Source organism: Pecten maximus, chromosome 1, assembly GCF_902652985.1.
Source record: "Pecten maximus chromosome 1, xPecMax1.1, whole genome shotgun sequence".
In the NCBI taxonomy this organism is placed as follows: domain Eukaryota; kingdom Metazoa; phylum Mollusca; class Bivalvia; order Pectinida; family Pectinidae; genus Pecten; species Pecten maximus.
Window position 1 is genome coordinate 43,117,276 of NC_047015.1, and position 24,564 is coordinate 43,141,839.

The 24,564-nt window shown below is 35.0% G+C and overlaps 2 protein-coding genes across 17 annotated transcripts in view; one reads left to right on the plus strand and one right to left on the minus strand.

Annotated features, from left to right (window-relative positions):
- Positions 1 to 13,606, plus strand: part of LOC117334407 (sodium-independent sulfate anion transporter-like) — a 52,552-nt gene extending 38,946 nt beyond the window's left edge. For both annotated transcript variants that reach the window (XM_033894010.1, XM_033894019.1), the window contains 13 exons: positions 526 to 704; positions 1,026 to 1,098; positions 3,382 to 3,432; positions 4,009 to 4,069; positions 4,647 to 4,702; positions 5,527 to 5,667; positions 5,874 to 5,932; positions 8,336 to 8,407; positions 9,362 to 9,464; positions 9,729 to 9,796; positions 11,800 to 11,865; positions 12,200 to 12,287; positions 12,734 to 13,606. In XM_033894010.1, coding sequence (XP_033749901.1) covers positions 526 to 704; positions 1,026 to 1,098; positions 3,382 to 3,432; positions 4,009 to 4,069; positions 4,647 to 4,702; positions 5,527 to 5,667; positions 5,874 to 5,932; positions 8,336 to 8,407; positions 9,362 to 9,464; positions 9,729 to 9,796; positions 11,800 to 11,865; positions 12,200 to 12,287; positions 12,734 to 12,822 — 1,106 coding nt within the window. In that variant the 3' untranslated portion in view covers positions 12,823 to 13,606. The remainder of the gene's footprint in view (positions 1 to 525; positions 705 to 1,025; positions 1,099 to 3,381; positions 3,433 to 4,008; positions 4,070 to 4,646; positions 4,703 to 5,526; positions 5,668 to 5,873; positions 5,933 to 8,335; positions 8,408 to 9,361; positions 9,465 to 9,728; positions 9,797 to 11,799; positions 11,866 to 12,199; positions 12,288 to 12,733) is intronic.
- Positions 13,607 to 14,502: 896 nt separating this feature from the next.
- LOC117334343 (calcium/calmodulin-dependent protein kinase type II delta chain-like) overlaps positions 14,503 to 24,564 on the minus strand; it is a 123,231-nt gene continuing 113,169 nt past the window's right edge. For 13 of the 15 annotated variants that reach the window (XM_033893998.1, XM_033893983.1, XM_033893976.1 and 10 more), the window contains 4 exons: positions 23,721 to 23,796; positions 23,295 to 23,386; positions 22,519 to 22,633; positions 14,503 to 20,746 (listed from right to left, as the gene is read on the minus strand). In XM_033893998.1, coding sequence (XP_033749889.1) covers positions 20,629 to 20,746; positions 22,519 to 22,633; positions 23,295 to 23,386; positions 23,721 to 23,796 — 401 coding nt within the window. In that variant the 3' untranslated portion in view covers positions 14,503 to 20,628. The remainder of the gene's footprint in view (positions 20,747 to 22,518; positions 22,634 to 23,294; positions 23,387 to 23,720; positions 23,797 to 24,564) is intronic. The other 2 variants (XR_004534131.1, XR_004534132.1) reach the window with 2 other exon arrangements.

Below are 24,564 nucleotides of genomic sequence, written 5' to 3' on the forward strand. Positions count from 1 at the left end.
GGAGAGATGAGTCACAGTAACATCCCACAACAAACTTGTTCACATTAATCTAATCAATCTCTGGTTCCAGTTATATTGACATATGTAGTATACTGTTCCGTAGTTAGGAAACTTTAACCCAGTGTTAGATATGAACTACATTGATATATACCATATTTGATATGCATAATTTCATAATCATGTAAGTTTACCAGAAAGTCTACTTCAAAGTAAACTTTAAGGTATTTAAAGATTTTGTTAAAGGAGGTTTACAAATAGTCTCATTTGCAGCCTTGAATTTTGAACGAACAGTATGAATATAATGATAATTCTAAATATTGCAAAAAATATGCATTGTTGGCATGTGTGTGGTTTTTTTTTAAGCAACTTAGTCTAACATTGTAGTTATACAGTATTTATAATTGAACAATAAACTATTGTTGTACTACTGTAATCTTTGTCCTCCTCTACCACACCTTTACATTTCTTTTCCCCAGGCCCTAGAAACGATGAATTACAGTTTGTGTGTAATTTTCTCTGTTACAGCTGCTAATGCCATCATAGTGATCACTGCCTCTGGAGTGGTAGCGATCCTACGGAGCCAGAACATTGATGATGCCATCAGTATAACAGGAGACATAGAACCAGGGTTACCTCCCTTTAGGGCACCTTCATTCTCCGTTCAAAATGGAAATGAAACCATATCAGCAGGAACTATCTTATCTGTAAGTGTCCCACTGACAGGTGTCTGGTTTGGGAGGTGTAAATAATGTGTCTTAAAAAAATAAAAATAATTCAATGAAGTTCAAAACCTTTTTTATCACATTGCGTCACTTCTGTTTATTGTGGTCCAAAAAGTTTTTATTAACATTTGCAGGTCTGTCAAGATTTCTGTCTGAAATGTGAAAATAAAAAAAATGACAAAACTGTTTTTATAAATAAGTGAAAAATGCCCTGAGTGTAGTAAAACTTGTCTAAAGTGAAAATGCCCTGAGTGTAGTAAAACTTGATTTTATGTACATTATGTTATGTGTTGTTAATTACAGAGCATCGGAGCAGGTATAGGCATAGTACCATTGTTAGGCCTCGTGGAACTGATTGCTATTGGAAAAGCCTTTGGTAATATAGTTCAATCTTGCACCATCAATTAGAATTTATTGTAAGAATTTTTTTTTCCAGAAATTTATCAATTAAAAAATGTTTTTGATAAGTTCAGGTGGCCAGCACATAAACTAGGACTCAAGGCAAAGAAATTGGTTTATTGTAGTTTGTTGTCTTTTACTACTCTGTAATAGATTTGGGTGGGGTTATTATCAAGCATGGGCTTATTTGTTACTAACAAAACCTGCTATTAAACAAGCCAGGTAAAAGAGAATTGTTATTTGTTACAGTTATCATACACTTACCTAATGGACCTTTACTGACTATCATACACTTACCTAATAGGCCTTTACTGACTATCATACACTTACCTAATGGACCTTTACTGACTATCATACACTTAACTAATGGACCTTTACTGACAATCATACACTTACCTAATGGACCTTTACTGACTATCATACACTTACCTAATGGACCTTAACTGACTATCATACACATACCTAATGGACCTTTACTGACTATCATACACTTAACTAATGGACCTTTACTGACTATCATACACTTACCTAATGGACCTTTACTGACTATCATACACTTAACTAATGGACCTTTACTGACTATCATACACTTAACTAATGGACCTTAACTGACTATCATACACTTAACTAATGGACCTTTACTGACTATCATACACTTACCTAATGGACCTTTACTGACTATCATACACTTAACTAATGGACCTTTACTGACTATCATACACTTAACTAATGGACCTTTACTGACTATCATACACTTACCTAATGGACCTTTACTGACTATCATACACTTAACTAATGGACCTTTACTGACTATCATACACTTAACTAATGGACCTTTACTGACTATCATACACTTAACTAATGGACCTTTACTGACTATCATACACTTAACTAATGGACCTTTACTGACTATCATACACTTAACTAATGGACCTTTACTGACTATCATACACTTAACTAATGGACCTTTACTGACTATCATACACTTAACTAATGGACCTTTACTGACTATCATACACTTACCTAATGGACATTTACTGACTATCGTACACTTAACTAATGGACCTTTACTGACTATCATACACTTACCTAATGGACATTTACTGACTATCGTACACTTAACTAATGGACCTTTACTGACTATCATACACTTACCTAATGGACATTTACTGACTATCGTACACTTAACTAATGGACATTTACTGACTATCGTACACTTAACTAATGGACCTTTACTGACTATCATACACTTAACTAATGGACCTTTACTGACTATCATACACTTATCTAATGGACCTTTACTGACTATCATACACTTAACTAATGGACCTTTACTGACTATCATACACTTAACTAATGGACCTTTACTGACTATCATACACTTAACTAATGGACCTTTACTGACTATCATACACTTAACTAATGGACCTTTACTGACTATCATACACTTAACTAATGGGCCTTTACTGACTATCATACACTTACCTAATGGACCTTTACTGACTATCATACACTTAACTAATGGACCTTTATACTTACTATCATACACTTACCTACTGGACCTTTACTGACTATCATACACTTAACTAATGGACCTTTACTGACTATCATACACTTACCTAATGGACCTTTACTGACTATCATACACTTAACTAATGGACCTTTATACTGACTATCATACACTTAACTAATGGACCTTTACTGACTATCATACACTTACCTAATGGACCTTTACTGACTATCATACACTTACCTAATGGACCTTTACTGACTATCATACACTTAACTAATGGACCTTTACTGACTATCATACACTTACCTAATGGACCTTTACTGACTATCATACACTTACCTAATGGACCTTTACTGACTATCATACACTTACCTAATGGACCTTTACTGACTATCATACACTTAACTAATGGACCTTTACTGACTATCATACACTTACCTAATGGACATTTAGTGACTATCATACACTTACCTAATGTACCTTTACTGACTATCATACACTTAACTAATGGACCTTTACTGACTATCATACACTTACCTAATGGACCTTTACTGACTATCATACACTTAACTAATGGACCTTTACTGACTTTCAGCAAAGACAATGGATTATTTTGAGCTAACTGAAGTGATTCTTTGTGTGGTGTTTTTGATGAACCAAAATAGTATATAGTTGATTTTTCCATTTCCATTCAATATACCTATTGTTTCATTAATATAATATGGTCTTTTGTTTATTTTTTTGTAGCTCGGCAAAATAATTACAAAATCTATCCAAACCAAGAGTTGATATCTATTGGTAAGTTTTGTCTCCTGTTACTAGTTCTAGTACAGGTTATTACTTTATATTTACCATTGTATGGCACTGCCACTATATAACCCTACCAATTCAGTTGCGAGTTCACCAGCCTATGAACTGCCAACAGGAAGTGATCTCTGCTACTCGTAAGCGCGGGAAATTTGAATTTGAAAATTTCAAAACAAAAATCGCATGACAAATAAAAAATCGCAGATGGTAAATATAAGAATTGAACGGCTTTCAGTTGGCATTCATAGTCGATATGAGTGCCAACTGGACAGAGGCAAATTCAACATGAAGCGCTAGCGCGCTTCATGGAATTTGCCTCTGTCCAGTTGGCATTCATATCGACTATGAATGCCAACTGAAAGCCGTTCAATGCTTAAATGTCTGTCTCAAATGTTAGAGACTCCATGTTCTTTCGCTTTCAGGTTGTTTTATGTTCCTGTTTCCATTTGGCTTGTATGGGTTTATGATGTATTGATTGTATGAGTAAACTTATTTGATATGGGTAATTAATTTTAGAATTGTTCATATTATAATTAAAATTTTATTTTGTTTGTTTGTCCTGATCAGGTATTGCTAACATTATTAGCTCGTTCATGTCCTCCTACCCGGTGACTGGGAGCTTCTCAAGGTAAGCTTTATCTTACACCTCTGTTGGGCATGAAGGTTAAGTGACAAAAAATGATCCCACTGGGATTGGGGGGCATTGGTCATAATCAGTTAATTTAGTTGATTTGCAGTTAAAATCCCTTTTCAAATTTATACTGTTTAGTTTAATATCCTCAGTCAACTTCAAATATAGCCAGGAGTAAAATCCAAGGCTACTGGCTCAATTGCTGTTAATGTTTTTTATTGTATTTAATGATTTTGGTTCACTATACCTCTTCTGCTATTTTTTCTGTCTTTTCTCATCCATTGAAAGGCCAAAATAATGGACATTCAATGTGTTAATGATAATACAGTTGTAACAGTAAGTTATGGTATTGCCCAGCCAAGTTTGAGGATGTTAACTCACAATTTCTGTCCATCTCTCTTGTGTGGATGAAAATTTGTCCAAAGTAATGCTACTTAGTTTTTTAACTAATTCATATGAAATCTTGCAATCATTGTTATAGCTAACCTTAATTTCTGTGTTTGCAAATTTTTTTTCATTTTGATGAAAATTCTTTTGTTGGTGCTCTCCAATACAATGTTGATAATGTTTTCAGAACTGCTGTCAATTCTCAAAGTGGTGTAAAAACTCCAGCCTCGGGTCTTGTTACAGGTAAGATTTTATATATCATCTGAGATTGATTTGATGATTAACCCAAACTGATATTTCTGACCTGTGTCTTAGTTCAGTTTGGATGTTATTAGTAACATGTTGTCGACATAATATAAGGTATGTATTGTTATCTGGTCTGTGATTGGTTCACATGATGATCAGACCTGGGCACTGCATGCTGTAATATTTGGCTATTGTAGCATACTGTGAAAGGATTTAAAGTTTGTTCAAATTTATGAATGAACTTGACCAACCTTCAATGTCATAGGGACAGACATGTTACATGGAATGTCTTTGAATTACTTCTCAATGAACAAGTTGCTTTAATCGGGCCATTTTGGCCAGTAGCATGCTGGCACAAAGGGCAATATGAATGCACTCAAATGACTAATTTGATCCACCTACAATTCTCTAATTGATTTGATTTCTCAATAACCAATAGGCCTATGTTTACATTCACAGAAAAATATCTACCTCACTGGAGGACTCCAGATTTGTAAAACAAAGGCCACTCATAGAAGTGATTTAATGATTTCAAACAGTGCCATTTATATACATAAGCTGCATTTTCTCCAGCGCCCATGATGCATAGAATTTCTTTTTTTCCTGGGTTCCTCTTGTAGAATATATATATATATCTGGAATAACCCTAACGTAAACAACAATTGAAAAATAAATACACATTGGGCTTTTGTATTTGGGTGTTACATACAAAAATGTATGTTGTAGTTGGTCAGTATGAATGTGCTTTGATTGGTCCTTTGGTACAGATGTTGTGATTGGTCCTTTGTTACATATGCTGTGATTGGTGTATATAATTACAGGTGCTGTGGTACTGTTAGCCCTACAGTTCCTTACTCCACTCTTCTTCTTCATCCCAAAGGCAGCATTGTCAGCGGTCATCATCTCTGCTGTCATCCAGATGGTCGACTACAAAATTGTCAAAAAACTTTGGAAGTCAAACAGTATGTTAGATTTTATTGGAGATTTCAATGTAGAATAATTTTGAGCAGTTCTACTGAAATGTTTTTCTAAGTAGTAATTCATACATTGTAAATGTAACCATATTTTTTTGTAGTATTGTTTGAACCATGTGAAAAAAATAAGAACCAGTAATTTCATTAGATATTTCTTGTACAGTTCTGATGATACTGTTTTACATTACTTGTAGAAATTGACCTGATTCCTCTGTTTGTGACCTTCATAGCTTCACTTGGTGTTGGTATCGAGGTGAGTATAAGTAATTGTGACTTACATCGTTACTGTACAGATTCCTGTTTGTGACCTTCATAGCTTCACGTGGTGTTGGTATCGAGGTGAGTATAAGTAATTGTGACTTACATCATTACTGTACAGATCCCTCTGTTTGTCACCTTCGTAGCTTCACTGGGTGTTGATATCTGTTATCATATATGGGGTATGCTGGTCCGTCTGTCAGTCTGTCCTTCCATCCATAGAAGAACTTTGTCAGGCTATGCATTTGCTCAGTTTTCAACGGATCTTTTCAAAATTGTGTGGCAATGACCAGTACAATTTGGAGGTGTGTCTCCTGAAAGGATTTTGTATTTTTACCCTTTTTAAAGAGAGTTATGCCCCTTTAATATAAAATTGAACACTGCCCTTAGACAAACTTTGTCAGGCTATGCATTTCCCTCAGTTTTCAACGGATCTTTTCTAAATTGTGTGGCAATTGACCAGTACAAGTTGGAGGTGTGTCTCCTGAAAGGATTTTGTATTTTTACCCTTTTTAAAGAGAGTTATGCCCCTTTAATATAAAAATTGAACACTGACCTTAGACAAACTTTGTCAGGCTATGCATTTGCTCAGTTTTCAACGGATCTTTTCTAAATTGTGTGGCAATGACCAGTACAATTTGGAGGTGTGTCTCCTGAAAGGATTTTGTATTTTTACCTTTTTTTAAGAGTTATGCCCCTTCAGGGGTCGACATTAACTTTTTTCTGCACTTGTCCCACTGGAACATTTTCAATTAAGTTTAATGATGTTTTTCAATGTCTGTGTGTCATGCAGTAAAACGATAACATTGCAATGACAACTATATTACTGATATTTATTGATGTTTTTTCCAAGTTAAATAATGAAGAAGAAAAAATGCTACTGACTGCCTATTTTCGATTTACAGAAACTAAACTAGTCTTATAAGAATAGAAATAAACTGACTAAAACATGAACATAATTGTAGTAATGCAATAGTGCATAAATATCTGAAAAAATATATTTGCTAAATCTTGCAAAAAAATAGCGAGCCTGCATCTGTTGCCACAATTTAGTCCTTGCAATTTCCTTGTACACTTTTATTTATATTCCCTTTTTTCCAATATGCAATTCAAAGACACCCATGGGGCTGATTGAATATTTTCAAAAAACATGGAAAGTTTAGTTATCATCTGCATAGTGTTCCGAATTAAACTATTTTCGTTCTGAACAAGTCGCACTCAATGTACACTATCTATTTTTTCGTTTCTTTTTTATCATAGTATAAGGTGAAGTATTGTGAATGTTGATTTCAGAATAAAAATAAACAACATGAAGACTTTAATTGTTACTTGTCCCGTCGGACAAGTGTTTTGATACTTTCACTTGTCCGACAGCAATTTAGTCTGGTACCGGACAAGCGGACAAGCCTTAATGTTGACCCCTGCCCTTTAATATAAAAATTGAACACTGCCCTTAGACAAACTTTGCCTGGCTCTGCATTCCCTCAGTTTTCAACGGATCTTTTCAAAATTTTGTGGGAATGACTGGTACGATGTTTCTTTTTAAACATGTATCATCTTTGTTTATACATTTTTTTTTTTGTATATGCATCTGTGTTTATAGACCTTTAAAACATATCTATGTTTACATATCAATATTAACATATGTATGTTAATAAAGCTATGTTTAGTGACCTATGTCTATAGACCTATGTTTATGTATCTATGTTTAAATATCTATGTTTACAAATCTTTGTTTACATATCTGTTTACATATCTTTGTTTACATATCTTTGTTTATGTAGCAGGCCGGGTTTTAATTGTAAATACTGTACATAGTTGTATGGTCGCCTTCTAGCTTCCGGCTAGGGAGAATTTCCCTTTAGCTCAGTCAGTAGAGCGGCGGATCAGTATACCGAGGGTCACGGGTTCGATCCTGGCTGGCTGCACACTGCTACTCCTTGAACTTTCACATTGGTGGCGTAGACCACTCCAAGTGAAAGCAAGAGGCTTCCTTGGAGATAGAACCTGGGTTGGTGTGTTCGGGGGCGAACACGTTTGAAGGAGGGAGTAGTGTACATTGTAGCAGGCTGGGTTTTAATTGTAAATACTGTACATAGTTGTATGGTCGCCATCTAGCTTCCGGCTAGGGGGAATTTTCCTTTAGCTCAGTCAGTAGAGCGGCGGACAGGTAAACCAAGGGTCGCGAGTTCGATCCCGGCTGGCTGCACACTACTACTCCTTGAACTTTTACATTTACATATCTTTGTTTACATATCATTGTTTACATATCTTTGTTAATATAGTTATGTTTAGTGACCTATGTTATACATCTTTGTCTATAGACCTATGTTATGTATGTATGTTTATATATCTATGTTTATAAATCTTTGTTTACATATGTTTATATATCCAACAGTACGGCATCCTCATTGGTATAGGAGTTGACCTTTTGAGTTTACTCTACCCGATAGCTAGACCAAACATCAAAGTGAGTATTGGTGGTCAGATGGCACAGAGATAACACACTTTCCTTTCACAAAGATGGTCGGGTTTTGAATCGGGAACATGTAGGGGTCACCTTCATGACCATGTGTGTTTTCCCGAGTACTCCGGTCCTCCCACAGTAAGACCCTTCATTCGATCAGGGCCAACTTGAGTGGTTAATATAATATAATATTGATATATAGAGGTTACACAATGAGTGATTGTTGGATATGGAATTTATCTCACTCGAGTAAGTTATTTTTTAAAAGTTACAAAAGACACAAGCTTTAGCGAGTGTCTTTTGCAACTTTTAAAAAATAACTTTACGAGTGTGAAATAAATTCCATATCCAACAATCACGAGTCGTGTGACCTGTTTCTACCACAATAATGTCGGCTTAAATGAAAGGGAAATGTGGCCAAGTATAATTTCGCGTATGCAAATAAAGTGTACCAGTGACGTCCGGGACCCGGTGATGTGATGTCATTCGATTATTGATGACGTCAATAACAATTGCAGCTTGGGTCAAAGTTCAAATTCTTGACCAATCAAAAGACTGAAAGGTCATATATTTATACCACTAGTGGTATATAACATATGTTTATCCAACAGTCGGCACATTTATACAATGGCTTGAGAGTGGAATAACACAGCGTATTGTGGTAGAAAACTTGTTTTCCTATCGTCATCAATGTGAGAATTAAAGGCTGATGGAATCCTCATAGAAACAAGTATCATTTCAAATTTTCATTTCAGGAATTTTTAGTGTACTGTCCACCAACTGTGTTACACCCAAGAGTATACAAGAGTGCAATTGTTATCAATTAAACAAATTTTGTGTAAAATTTAATCCACTACATCAAATTAAAAGTAAATGATCTTGACTTGGAATACTTAAATACTGATGAGTACATGAGGAGATAGATGATATACTGACCCGTCTGTGATAATCTGACAGATAACAGACAAGGGAATAGTGGTACTGAAGATGGAACAAGGTGTACGCTTCCCCGCCGTGGACTTCCTACAGAGTACAGTCACAGATGCGGCCACTGTACAGGGTCAGTATAACTAAGGATATTTTCCAAACAACACTTTCAAACATTCTTTTACAAAATGCATCAGTTTGTTACTTTGTATTGTAGAATGACTACCTGGAAAAGTATTGTTTATCTCCTAATGATCACTTGTTGTCATTGAATCATTGAAGTGTAACCAATTTTTTGTGTGTGCATGAGTCTCGTATTTATGACACTTCCATTAGCTCGAGCAAAATAATTATTACTTAAGTTAAAAGAAGATTTTTTTTCATTTGTTTTATCCAGGTGATAAGTTGAGATCGGTTGTCATGGACTGTAGTTATATAACTGCAACAGACTATAGCTCTGTACAGGTAAGCTATATCACATAACTGGAACAGACTATAGCTCTATACAGGTAAGTTAATATATCACATTACTGGAACAGACTATAGCTGTAGACATACAGGTTTTTTTGATATACCGGGGGGTACATGTATAACTTGAACAGACAATAGTTGTGGGTATGCAGGTTGTAGATTGAAATATAACTAGAACAGACTATAGCTGTAGACATAAAGGTTTTTTGATATACATGTATAACTAGAACAGACAATAGTTGTGGGTATGCAGGTTGTAGACTGACATATAACTGGAACAGACTATAACTATGGCTAAACAAGGGACCATTCGGTTCATTTTGTCCAAACAACTGGATCGGTATGACCAGAGTTGTTTGTTTATAAAATAAGAATAGACTTAGTCATTTTACGTTGCTTTCAGACGAGCCATGCCAGATTTTATGTTGCTTTCAGACGAACCATGCCAGAGACTTTTAAAGCCTCTATTATTTCACATCTGCAGGTTCGTCAAGATTTATGCCTGAAATGTTACATTTAAAATTTTACAACAGTTTGTTGAAATAATCAAACAGGCCCAAGAAGTTTAAAATATAATTCGAACAGACTATTACTGTGGATATGACGGTTGATTGCCATATAGCTGGAACAGACTATAACTATGGATATAAAGGTAGATTGACATATAGCTGGAACAGACTATAACTATGAATATGAAGGTAGATTGATATATAGCTGGAACATACAGACTATAACTATGAATATGAAGGTAGATTGACATATAGCTGGAACAGACTATAACTATGGATATAAAGGTAGATTGATATATAGCTGGAACATACAGACTATAACTATGAATATGAAGGTAGATTGACATATAGCTGGAACGTACAGACTATAACTATGAATATGAAGGTAGATTGACATATAGCTGGAACAGGCTATAACTGCGGATATGATGATAGATTAACATATAGCTGGAACACCTGGCTATAACTGTTGTTATGATGATAGATTAATATATAGCTGGAACAGGCTATAACTGTGGATATGATAATAGATTAACATATAGCTGGAACAGACTATTATAACTATGGATATGATGATAGATTGACATACAGCTGGAACAGGCTATAACTGTGGATATATAAAGGTAGATTGACATATGTAGCTGGAACAAACTATAACTATGGATATGATGATAGATTGACATAGAGCTGGAACAGACTATAACTATGGATATGATGATAGATTGACATACAGCTGGAATAGGCTATAACTGTGGATAAATAAAGGTAGATTGACATATGTAGCTGGAACAGACTATAACTATGGATATGACGATAGATTAACATATAGCTGGAACAGACTATAACTATGGATATGATGATAGATTGGCATATAGCTGGAACAGGCTATAACTGTTGATATGATGATAGATTAACATATAGCTGGAACAGACTATAACTATGGATATGATGATACATGTAGATTGACGTATAGCTGGAACAGGCTATAACTGTTGATATGATGATAGATTAACATATAGCTGGAACAGACTATAACTATGGATATGATGATAGATTGACGTATAGCTGGAACAGGCTATAACTGTTGATATGATGATAGATTAACATATAGCTGGAACAGACTATAACTATGGATATGATGATAGATTGACGTATAGCTGGAACAGGCTATAACTATGGATATGATGATAGATTAACATATAGCTGGAACAGACTATAACTATGGATATGATGATAGATTGACGTATAGCTGGAACAGGCTATAACTGTTGATATGATGATAGATTAACATATAGCTGGAACAGACTATAACTATGGATATGATGATAGATTGACGTATAGCTGGAACAGGCTATAACTGTGGATATAAAGGTAGATTGACATATAGCTGGAACAGCTGGATATGAAGCTATAGTTTTGTGAAGGTAAAATTATACACTATACATGTTTAAATGTGAACAGAATATAAAACAGATTTCCTTGTTTTAGGGCATCATTGAGCTGATTGCTGAATTCAAAAGAAAAGGAGCACGGATTGTCTTTGCATGTCTTTGTGTAAGTAAACTTTACACATGTACTATAGCCTTGGGGAATAAAAAGTTGTTTCAATGTGGAACAGCTGTATAGTGATATCTCAAGATGCCAGAATTAATGCTCCTTGAAAGCAATGAAGGTAATTCTAGTTTCTAACTGCTGCATTTATGATGTCATATCTGCCATGTTATTCATGTCATTTACAGTCCTTTAAATGACACTTCTTTTAGCTGGTTTAAATCAGGCATTGTCGTATAAATAGAAAAATATTCTGATAATTCCATATTTTCAAGTGTTATAGCAATTACTGATTTTTTTTTTTTAAATCAGCTTTGACTTTTGTTTATACTTATAGACCAAAGTGTTAGAGAGATTACAGGAGAGAGAGATCCCCGACTTACTCGTCAGCTCCACTGTGGAAGAGGGCTTCAAACTCCTTCAAGGTTTTTCTGACTTTTTTCACTAATTAAACACTCCGAGTTGAAAAGGACACAAACTTGGATAAAATGAAAAGAAATGGCTGATCAATTAAGGCAGCATTATGTATTGTTTTTTTGAAATCACATACAAATGTTTATATTAATTTCGACCAATTTTTCAGAGACCTACATCATTCTTTCTTACACTGGTGTTACTTATTGACAGGAACCATTGTCCTTTGCCTTTTTCACTTTGATTTCAAGTGTGAAACATACTCTATTGCTACTGGCACACTACTTACTAAATTCTATTTTGTTATAGTTATCCATTCATTTACTATGAACCTGAAAGTACATATGTATATATACTTATGAATGACCGTCATTGTGTACTAGTATAATGTAGGATATTCAGATGAGTAACACCCAATAAGTTGTGGTGATTGTTTAACGGAAATATTTTGTTACAGATGAAATAAATCCCGAGTTTGACGACCTTGGTAAGAGTGGGGAGACAACTGTGGTTGTACCAGTGGACTATTCCGGCATTAGACTGTGATACGAGTATAAATAACATATTGCTGCAGGCTCATACTCAGGATGTTGTACTCAGCTTCTACAGAGTGGAGGGACCAGTGCAAGGGAACTCTCATCTTCACGAGGTTTTCAGTGCTGGTCCCGCGGCCTCATCAATACTCCTTAACTTAAGGAAATCCCTTAACTTGAAATTTCCCATAGGAATGCATTGTTGGATTCAAGGTGTTATTAACAGGAACTTTTCTTAAGTTCTGTAATGTTTTTCTATATAAAATTTTAAGCTTAGGAATATTGACGAAACTGACTTATTATGATTAAATCATATTCCCCAGATCACACTTATCGTCACCTTATAAAGCATCATTTTATGTACGCCTTCTGACAAGGAAGTTAGAAAATAACAAATTTTGGAAAGAAAATCCTATTTCAAGCCAAAATATTTGTCAAATGCTTAGTCTTTTTCTGGATCCTGCAACTGTATGCCACTTGTGGATTGTTTCTTGATCAAATATTTATTGTCTGATCATGATTTTGTGATTCTAGGGTTCCAATTATTGTTGAAATGATTTATTTTTATATTTCTACTTTATATTGGTATATATTTTACTGTGTACATATATGTAATTGTATATCCTGACCAATACATCTTATGATCTATCTCTACAAATCATCAAGGCTGTCAGAATTGTTTTTGTTGTGGATGATGCAACATAAAAGTAATGTCAGATATCATTTTGACATGAATGTGCAGATTTTAAATTTAAATGCTAATTTAATTTTCATAATAAAATTGTGATATCAACATTTCTAAGTGTTTTCTCGATTCTTTTGATCAACATGCAACAAATTCTTGGAATTTATATCCATTGCTATCAAGTTCGAAGAAAATCTGTTAACAATCATTCTAGTTACTTAATGAAAAGGCAGAAAACAATGGTTTTAGTTAATCAAGGGCCATAACTCTGCCAAAAGATTGCAGAGCCCTTTAAGACGTTCAACCTTATTTATTGATGTTGGTTATTATTTATCAGAAATTTCTTGATGGGATTTACTCAGATTAGATATATATTTACACGATGTATTGTATGTTGCATTTGCTTTCAAATTTCTAGTCCCAATAAAGATCATTCAATGATGGGAGCCAAGATCTTGCACAAAACTGTTCCCCTATTTAATGTCCGCGTTATAATTCTGTCAGAAACTTAAAAGTACCGATTCATTCAATATTGCAGACGCAAAAAAATTCTTGCATATTTAATAGTACTATCATGTGGTATCTATAGATTAGAATTGTGATTTGATGAAACTCTTCTAATAGTTTAACCTCAACTGTGACATATGAGTTCCTTTTCCAGCTGCAAGTTACATCCATTATACGTTATATATCCTCGTTTGTCATAGAATACCTTGACAGAGTTACTTCCCTTGCCACTATCAACGCCACCCACAAAATATTATGACTGGCTGACATCAAAGGAAATACTAATATTTGGAACAGATTTCTTGTAAATATACAAATATTCTTCAGGACATGATCATTGTCAAACTTGTCCACTGATTAACCTTCCGACACATTGTGGTTGCATATTAATTCTGTTAAAACTTTACAAGCAACAGGTTTTATGTTGTCACAGATTAATTTTTTATCTGCCTTTTTCTTCTTCATTTTCTTTGTGATTAAAAATACAAAAACAAGAAATGGTAATGAGAATTGAGATGTGTTTTATTCAAAAGGGATACATTTAAATTGTATAAGCACTACATCACATACATACACGATCGAAAAAAATTTAATGAAGAAATGTATACAACACCTAATATATGAAAAAATGGGTGGCTCAAGTGCTGAAATGGGTTTGAAAGAGAAAGGGTCTTTAGTGTATTTATTAACATGTATTACCAGTATAAACTGGCTATGTAACCAACTCGCTGACCTGCAGGCTTCAATTTAGCAGCAGCACTACAAACTACTAGTATATATAATTCCTCTTTGTATCAACGTTATCGCTTAACTCTTAAAATTTCATATCAATAAATCTAAATAACTAAATTCATCATAATTTAAATGAGTAAAAGATTTGTTCTATAAATGTCCACCAGACATTTCCTGCATGTAATAAGATTTGTAATATATAATTAAATGACTGACTCTGATCAAACATGAAAAGTTCTCGGGTAAAATTACCATTTCACATGATGGAGCAAATGTCTTAAAAAATGTTTAAATAAACGGTACAATTAAAGTACAGACCAGAGTAATCTTTTGTCTGTTGTAGTCGGTGATGTAATTATGTAAATTATTTTAAAATATGGCACGACTAAGTGACACTCGTCTGGAGAAGCTAGTAGCTACACCTCCATCAGTACACTATACCTAAAGGTATTATGATTCACTTTTAATAAATAACTACAATAATTTTTCAGGCAGTTTCAATTCAGTGGAGCAAATGTCTTATGAGACCGCAGAAAGGTTTTCACATATTTCTCAGAATCTTGTGTTGAGATGCTGATGATGTCGATCAGATGCAGGGAAGCTGACTTGAATGTAACCTTCAGCATAGTGAAAACATGATCACCGAGTAGGTGTAATAGCTTTGACTAAGACAACCGCCCCTTTTTAATCATGATCAGACAACAAAACAAACTAATAATAATACCCTGATACGTATCCTTCACAGTATAGACCACCATACACTTCAATCTAACCGCTAACTTCTAAGTATAAACATTTTCAAAGGGAATGTTTCAAATTCAAGGAAATAAACATTTACTAAGAAAACAACAAAACTATTTAGATTATCAGCTTGCACAAAATGTGACTTTACCATAACATATATTTCACTGGAGGTAGGCCTAGCTGTACCACACAGCTGAAATAGCACATCTCCCGAGTAATGTATATGGTTTGTTTTACACAAGTCTCAAGATTGCTTCTTAGATGACAAAAAATATGTGAAAATATTTACAAGATATTTCTGAAAATATGAAAGGCTCCTTCAAGGATCTATACTACAAAACTGATACCAAATAATTCCTACAAGAAAACTAACATTTACTATTGGTATTAAAAAAGGCTAGGAACAATGCTTGAATATATTTAAAACGTGTAGACATCAATCAGTTTGCATGTGATATAATAATACAAGATTGACTCAGTAACCTAAAAAAACAAAGGTTGGTATATTTTTGTGGCCAGGCATTGATTTGAAATAGTTAGTCAAGACGTACACTGTTTAAAGCTATAGGACTTCATCTTCCTTCTGTTGATGCAAGACAGTGCCAAATGCTTCGTATATCTGTCTCAGCAAACCACAGTCACCACCCTAGTTGTCTATAGATGTTGAAAAAAAACTAAGATAAACACAGTAGAATATTGTTGAATGTCTTGCCTTTGAATGTACAGAAAATCCTATAAAAATTGACCATAACTAAGATAAACTGTTAAACCGTAGAGAACTATAATTGTGTAAATACCCAACACCTTTTACTGTACATCGTGTAATTGTAATTAGCTGAAAACAGCATGAAGGAAGTGACTAGTGTAGATAATAGTGGTGGAATATATCAAACAACTGGGGGACATGGTGAAACACAGAAATCAGTCACCTAGCTAGTCTTAATCTTCGCTAGTGAAGAATTACCATCTGTCTACTCAGATCGTAAACCTTGGCTAGTGAAGATGGCTTGTCTTCAGTTTATTGTAATATATTCCACAGTTTACGAGTTCCACTCCAACACAATGTATCCATCGATCTGTGTTCGATACAATGTAGATGTACAGTGTACCTGTAACATGTGTTCAATACAATGTAGATGTACAGTGTACCTGTAACATGTCTTCAATACAATTTGTAATATGGCTGGAGTGTTTACTAGATTTTCATTGGCCAATTTCCTGTTTTCCTCAAAAGCACCTATCGGTGAGCAGACCTGTACGTGCCAGAAATAACTCAGATGGGAAATTCCCCCAAGCATTGCAGACCTGTTCGTGCTATTTTTAGCACGAACAGGTCAGCAATCTTTGCTTCCCTATTATCCAATAACACAACATGTTAATTTGAAGAATGCTTGAAACAAACAATGTTTGGCCTTCCGCCTAAATGAACAAACTCTTGAACATGTTCGTATAGTCTTGTGTACACCTCAACAAAAGTCAATAATTATATACCAGTTGCCCCAACTAACTCATCTCAAACATATTTTGTTCTCATCACAAACCAACACAACTATCGCTGGCCAAAGTGAAGGGCTTGTCAAAGTGAACCAGGTCAACAGAAACCTTTTGTTACAATATAACTTGCAGTGTAATGACATAAGTGTTTCACGGTATTGGGTTACCTAACCTAAAGCTAATGACTGAGAACGGTGAGAGTTAATTTTACTGGCATATCGCTTTGTAGCCATTCAGCAGCTACAGGTCATCACATACTGATAAATGGCGAAAACAAAGATGTTATCAGCAACTTAAAAAATATGGAAAAAATGATCGACTGATGGATCGTGATATCAAAACTTCTAAATGAGGATGTTGATAGTATCAATGTCAATTCCCAGGAAATTACAAAAAACATATGACAGCATTCTGGATTGTGACTTCTGTCAAGGAAGGGAGAAAATGTTTGTGATTTCACACATGGTAAAACTTTAATACAAGAATTAATAGTTCTCTAAATTCGTTTAAAACTGTTTAGTTTGAAAAAGAACATGTTAAATCTTTTAAAAAAACATTTTTTTTTTGTTTTTTTTTTCTTAAAACATTATTTTGGTATTAGAGGTACTAAAACTAATAAACAATCCTTGGGTGATAGTGAAAAAATACTTAAACTGTTAAAGAGTTTGTACCGTTTTTTGTGCTAGCCATCTAAATCCAAATCTATTTTTACGATACACAAACTATTTTTCTAAAGTAACACAAGGCCCACATGGCCCGTAATGCTCACAATTTCTAGTACATTCTCAGATATATTTCCTTATTTGTAAATTTTCACCATGTTTCATTTCTACAGTTTTGACTTAGGAACAGAAATATTTATTTTGACAACTCTACACATTCTTCAGGCCAAATTCACTACACTTGCTAACTGTCAATCATTGAAAGTCATTAGAATATTTTACACAATTTTTCTTCTGTAATCTTGAATGTTGGTCATATTTCTTTAAAGAAAGATGAAAGTCCATAATTTCACCAAGCAACAAGCTAATATATCAATACTGTAGGACTTCCTTGGTTCAATGAGATACACATCATTCAGGAAAAAATTACTTGTGATGTCATATATGTGTCAAGGACATAGATTTGAAAAAAAATTATTTGAAGTTTTCAGAACATCCGACTCGTGACTAAAACAAACTTGATGGCCTTCACTCTAGCAATCTTCAGGTACAACAATGTATAATGCCATGGCCCTAGGTTTTATGATGATAAAAAGTTAAATCCAGTAAAACCACGACAACAAATGTCATCTTATGAAGTCGTGATTATAAACTGCCTAATTTAGTTGTTTTGATTTACGTTGTACAGTTTACTAGCTCACAGCTGTAACATGAAGTCTGCGAAAACTACTGCACCGGTAACCGCACACAAACACGTCGCATCATATATATCAGGAGATTGTGTCCCAATGTCGAAACCTTTATTGGAAATATTTTTCCATTTCCGTTTTAACCCACAGAAACTCTTAACAACACCACTCTTCACCGTGTCCCATTTGTTGGTTCGAAAAAGTCACAAGCTGGAAGTTGTTTTTGGATATGATGGGACTTATTATGAACACCATTAATAGGCCATGTTATGGAGTCCTCTATGAACAAGATATTGTACAGCATACTGATACTAACATACCTATACCATCTACGAAAACAGGAATATGGAGGGCGGGGTTTAAGCGAGAACTCCAGGTACAGGGTAAAGGGGGAATGTGGTATTGTTCGGGTAGTGCTAAAAATTGCATATTTCAATGGTAAGGACGGGGAGAAGGGTGAATATAATGATGTTTAAGATGACGGGAGGGGGGTGAATACAATGATTTTTAAGGTGACGGGAGGGGGATGAATACAATGATGGTAAGGTGACGAGGAGAAGAAAGATGACGGGGAAAAGAAAGATGACAGGGAGAAGGGTGAATACAATGATGATGAAGATGACGGGGAGGGTGGGTGTACACAACATTGACGAAGACGATCAAGATATCAAAGGAATGAGCAAACTTGGAGTGACAACTTCAGGTTCAAAGTCTTAAAACAAATAATATGTTGGATAATCATCAACCTGGGTAACATTCAATGTCATTATCTCGTAGTTACCTAATATACCCTGGTATGTTACTATCAGACCAAAAATGTTACTATCGACTCGGGCAGGGGGCCTAAAATGTTACTATGCAATTTTGGGGGACCTAAAATGTTTCTTAAGGGTTAACCTTAAGTGTCACAGGAGAAGTCAACATGAAGATAAGAACACACACACTGGAAATAACGTATCTATATCATAAAATAGTGTATAACATTTTTGTTCAAAACTAAATAATTTCAAAATATATACAATTTTAAGAGTGAAATACATTCATATTCAGCAAAAAGGTATGGTATACATCTAAATATGCCCATAATAGATAAACATGTTAAAATGTAAACGGATATGCACAAATCTATAGTGTATATAAACTACATGTAGGAGTGGTAGCGATACAAGGACCCAGCCTGAGTATTTCAGGATTACAATGGATCCAGATGCTACAAAAGAAGAATAAAGGTTTCAGTATGATTGACATCAAGTAAATTGTTTCTTCTCTCTGATTGATATCATTGGTTAACACCGAAATACACAGCTAAGAGGCTGTAGGATTGAATGAGGAAGGGAAACCTTATTAAAATTGGCAAAAACATCACAATCAATATTGCACATATTATCAATAACTCAAAAAAAAAGGGACTTGTATATCGCAATGCATTCAACATTCAAAACCAATATTTATATAATGTAGAAGTACTGATTGCCCCCCTAAACACACATTCTCTCCTACACGGGAGATTACTTAGTAAAGCTCCACATGTAACAATATCGTACTAATGATACAAGAGTTATAGTTTGCATTTAATAATAATTATAATAAAAGTCAATAAGAATAAGTAATAAATCTGGTTATGTACTCTGTAACAAGTTTATCCATAACTAGAGTGTAATAAAAAGACTAAAGCTCTACCATCACTCTTAGACGAGTCACACATTTGTTCTGTAATACTACAATTAAGTAAAAATCGGCTTGGTTATTTTTCTTCCAAAAAGATAAAAATGCTGATGTTGTTCTGAGGGTTTTTGTTCTTATTACAAATTTGATATCAATATTTTATCATTTTTTTTAATGCTATTTGTTGCACAACTTAACTTTGCATGAACATATTACTTATATGAAGACTTGTGTATCTCAGAGCACTTTCTATACATCAAAGCACTTCTTTCAGACTGATTTACACTGAAAATTTACTACCTGATGGCTGGTGATACAAAGTTGTATTACTAGTGAATGGTGCTGACCGTGATGGTGTGCTTGATATCCCTAGTACAGACAAGTGGCGGCCTACACTCCAATGAGATAGAAACAATATGTTGTAGCGACAGGTCCTTCCTCCACGGCTCCACCTGCAGGCCACATAAATGCATGGCAGCAGTAGGCCACAGGGCTAGGCAGCCACTGAGGATAATATGACCAGCTGGAAATATAAATCTCAAGTGTCAGAATGAGCAAAAACAGGCCCCAAGGCTCCGTCCCTCTGCTTCTGGCAACATTGCGGTCCCCCCTACCACAGTAAGGCGGGTAGCCAATGCGACCTATTTGTTAGGTGCGGAAGGACTTCCTGACCGATGGAAGTGAACATTCTGCCACTTACTATCCTTACGCTGCCAGACACGGGTTTCCTCAGCTTGTGTTGTTACAGGTAGACCATTTCTGAAAGTAGAAACAAGAGTCAAAACTAATAATTGTAGCTGTGAACAGATATTGTGATGAATAGTAAAGTATAATTACTAGATACTTCTTTATCAAGTAATGTTCATACATCAAGAGAATTTAAACTTCAACCCAAAACTAATAACTTTTTTTGTCAAATGTAATATCATAGACGCCTTGTCACCCAAGGACACTACATACAGAATCCTATCAAAAAAATCTCTGTAACCAAGTAATAGGACTTTAAAATTCTGTCCCCCTCCTGGCCCCTGCTCCTTTAAAGCTCTGTCCCCTTCTGACCCCTGCTCCCTTGACAGACACTTCAACTTAAGATGCTACAGACCAAATAGATTTAAATCCTTTCATCCAAACATAAGAAGAGGCATTTTAAAGGTTTACCATACCTCTGCCCTCAGCAGGGAACAAACCAGTTGTTTACATACAAATTTTAGTCCCCTTTACCTGAGGATAATCCAGGCCAAATTAAGACAAAATGCGTGCCATTCAGGCAATTTGGACTAGTGCTTTCAAGGAAAAAGTTGACGGATGCTACACCATGGCATAATTAAGTTCACTGGTCATTTTGGTGAGCCTTTCAGCCAGATATACTCACATCTTATGTACTTTTAAAATTCATATAAATGTACACATATTACAGATACTAACCTCTGTATAAGCCCTATACTTTCCTGTCTCTGTATAAGCCCAATATTTCCTATCTCTGTATAAGCCCGATACTTACCTATCTTATCTCTGTATAAGCCCGATACCTATCTCTGTATAAGCCTGATACTTACCTAGCCCTGTATAAGCCTGATACTTACCTATCTCTGTATAAGCCCGATACTTACCTATCTATGTATAAGCCCGATACTTACCTATCTCTGTATAAGCCCGATACTTACCTATCTCTGTATAAGCCCGATACTTACCTATCTCTGTATAAGCCCGATATTTACCTATCTCTGTATAAGCCCCATACTTACCTATCTCTGTATAAGCCTCATACTTACCTATCTCTGTATAAGCCCGATACTTACCTATCTCTGTATAAGCCCGATATTTACCTATCTCTGTATAAGCCCCAAACTTACCTATCTCTGTATAAGCCCGATACTTACCTATCTCTGTATAAGCCCGATACTTACCTATCTCTGTATAAGCCCGATACTTTCCTGTCTCTGTATAAGCCCGATACTTTCCTATCTCTGTATAAGCCCAATACTTTCCTGTTTCTGTATAAGCCCGATATTTCCTGTCTCTGTATAAGCCCAATACTTTCCTATCTCTGTATAAGCCCGATACTTTCCTGTCTCTGTATAAGCCCCATACTTACCTATCACTGTATAAGCCCCATACTTACCTATCACTGTATAAGCCCCATACTTACCTATCTCTGTATAAGCCCGATACTTTCCTATCTCTGTATAAGCCCAATACTTTCCTGTTTCTGTATAAGCCCGATATTTCCTGTCTCTGTATAAGCCCAATACTTTCCTATCTCTGTATAAGCCCGATACTTTCCTGTCTCTGTATAAGCCCAATACTTACCTATCTCTGTATAAGCCTGATACTTTCCTGTCTCTGTATAAGCCCGATACTTTCCTGTCTCTGTATAAGCCTGATACTTTCCTGTCTCTGTATAAGCCCGATACTTTCCTGTCTCTGTATAAGCCTGATACTTACCTATCTATGTACTGAGTTAGCCTGATACTTACCTATCTATGTATAAGCCCGATACTTTCCTGTCTCTGTATAAGTCGAATACTTACCTATCTATGTACTGAGTTAGCCTGACATAGGCGATACAAGCAGCATCATCTCCCAACAGATGAACGTGGGGGTTTAATATACTAGTGTTGATCTGTTTATTGTTCTTTGTATGTACTGAAAAACAGAAACGCAAATCAAGTTACAAAGTGTGTCATAACAAACTGTGAGTTACAGCTTGATGGTCAAGAAAAGCCAACTGCAAGGACTGGATTTGCTACAACCTAGACCAAAAACAGAGTTCGGTTCTACTCCACGCTAGACAAAGTGTCCTCTGTCGAAATCCTTGATTTAATTGGTGTAGCAGCTTACTACTCAAGGCGGAGGCAAATAGACCTAGAATCCCTGTCAATAAACCTGATGAAATTATAGGCACCCAGTACATCCTGATCAACATGATGTTGTCCCAGCCAGGTTGTCCCTTCTAGGCATGAACCAGACAAAGTTTGAGGCTTTATCTGTGTTTTAGGTCACAAGTGAGGTTCATAAGGAAATCATAAACTCATAGTAAAATTGCAACTATTTACTGTCATGAATGATGTATCCAACCTTAAGAAGAAAACTTATCTTTGTCAAACTGATACTTTACTATGGAATATGTTCTGTAGTCTTTTAAAGCTTAAATCTGTTTAGATATTTTAACAGGCCTGTCACAACCTCAAAAATGAACATTTATCATTTATGTAATTACGTCATCAATTACCATTTTTTAATCGTTACCTTTTCATTGAATTAATCAGACAAAACAAAATCGACCAATCTAAAACACATAACTCACCATCAAAATAAAACTTATGGAAATCCATTCCAACTATTAAGTTTCCCATGGCCTCTGGTTCAAAACACGTCATATGTGGATCCACGAATTTGCTTTAAAAGAATAGAATAGACATTAATAACAGTCACATATAGAGAGGTCTCAAGCTGTAAATCTGAAACAGTGTGTACAGTAAGGATGTACTCTATAGTAATATCTAAAGTTTTTATCATGAATATGGTCCTGGAGTACAACTTTGAAAAAATGAAAAATAGATTTTCAAGATGGCTGCCATGGTGGCCATATTGGATATCAACAGACCATGAAAATATTATTTTTTTGTCAGAACCATCTATTAAACATTCAACAGAAGCAGATTATTTAGACAATATAGTTGTTTTAGGCCTGGATAGTTATTACTGAAGACTAGTTTTACAGTATACATACGTGTAGGCTTCATAATCGCCGCTAGTTATTGCTGCTATCAGCTGCTCCGTGAGTTTGATCACATCCTGTTTTCTACCTGTGAACCAAAGGAGAAACAAAACATAACACACTGTCCTGTACTGGCCCCAGCTCTCCTCCCACCAACGGCCATATCTGGAGACTTAGTAGTACAATGTCAGGTAAAAGGGAAGTCACGACTATAATGAAAGGTTGTTGCAACTGCAATCTTGGAAAAATTAGTCAATTTAAATCATTTCTTTCCACAAAAACAAATAATCATATATCAGGATAAATTAACATACAGTAATTTATATCCGACATGTATCTTTTCTCTGTAAGTCTTCACCAATATATAGCTACAGGAATGGCTGCAATTTCCCATAGATTTATATCAAGGCTCGCTGAAGTGTTAATCTTCAAATCTTCATCTTTATCCTTCTCAGAATTAGTAGTCATCCCTGCACTCGATTGAGGGGGAGGGGGATTTCTTATAAGCTGATAAAATAGGTTCAAACAGCAGGATTTCAATAAGATTTCATTTTACAAAATTCTATTTCACACTCTACACTACTGTCAAACACAATCTACTAATGTTTACCAAATGTATGACTACAACCTATGTGCTTACTTGTGTATAACAACACTCTATATTATCATTTACCTGTGTATAACCATACTCTATATTAACATTTACCTGTGTATGACCATACTCTATATTATCATTTACCTGTGTATGACCATAGTCTATATTAACATTTACCTGTGTATAACCATACTCTATATATAGATGTTTACCTGTGTATGACCATACTCTATATATAGATGTTTACCTGTGTATAACCAT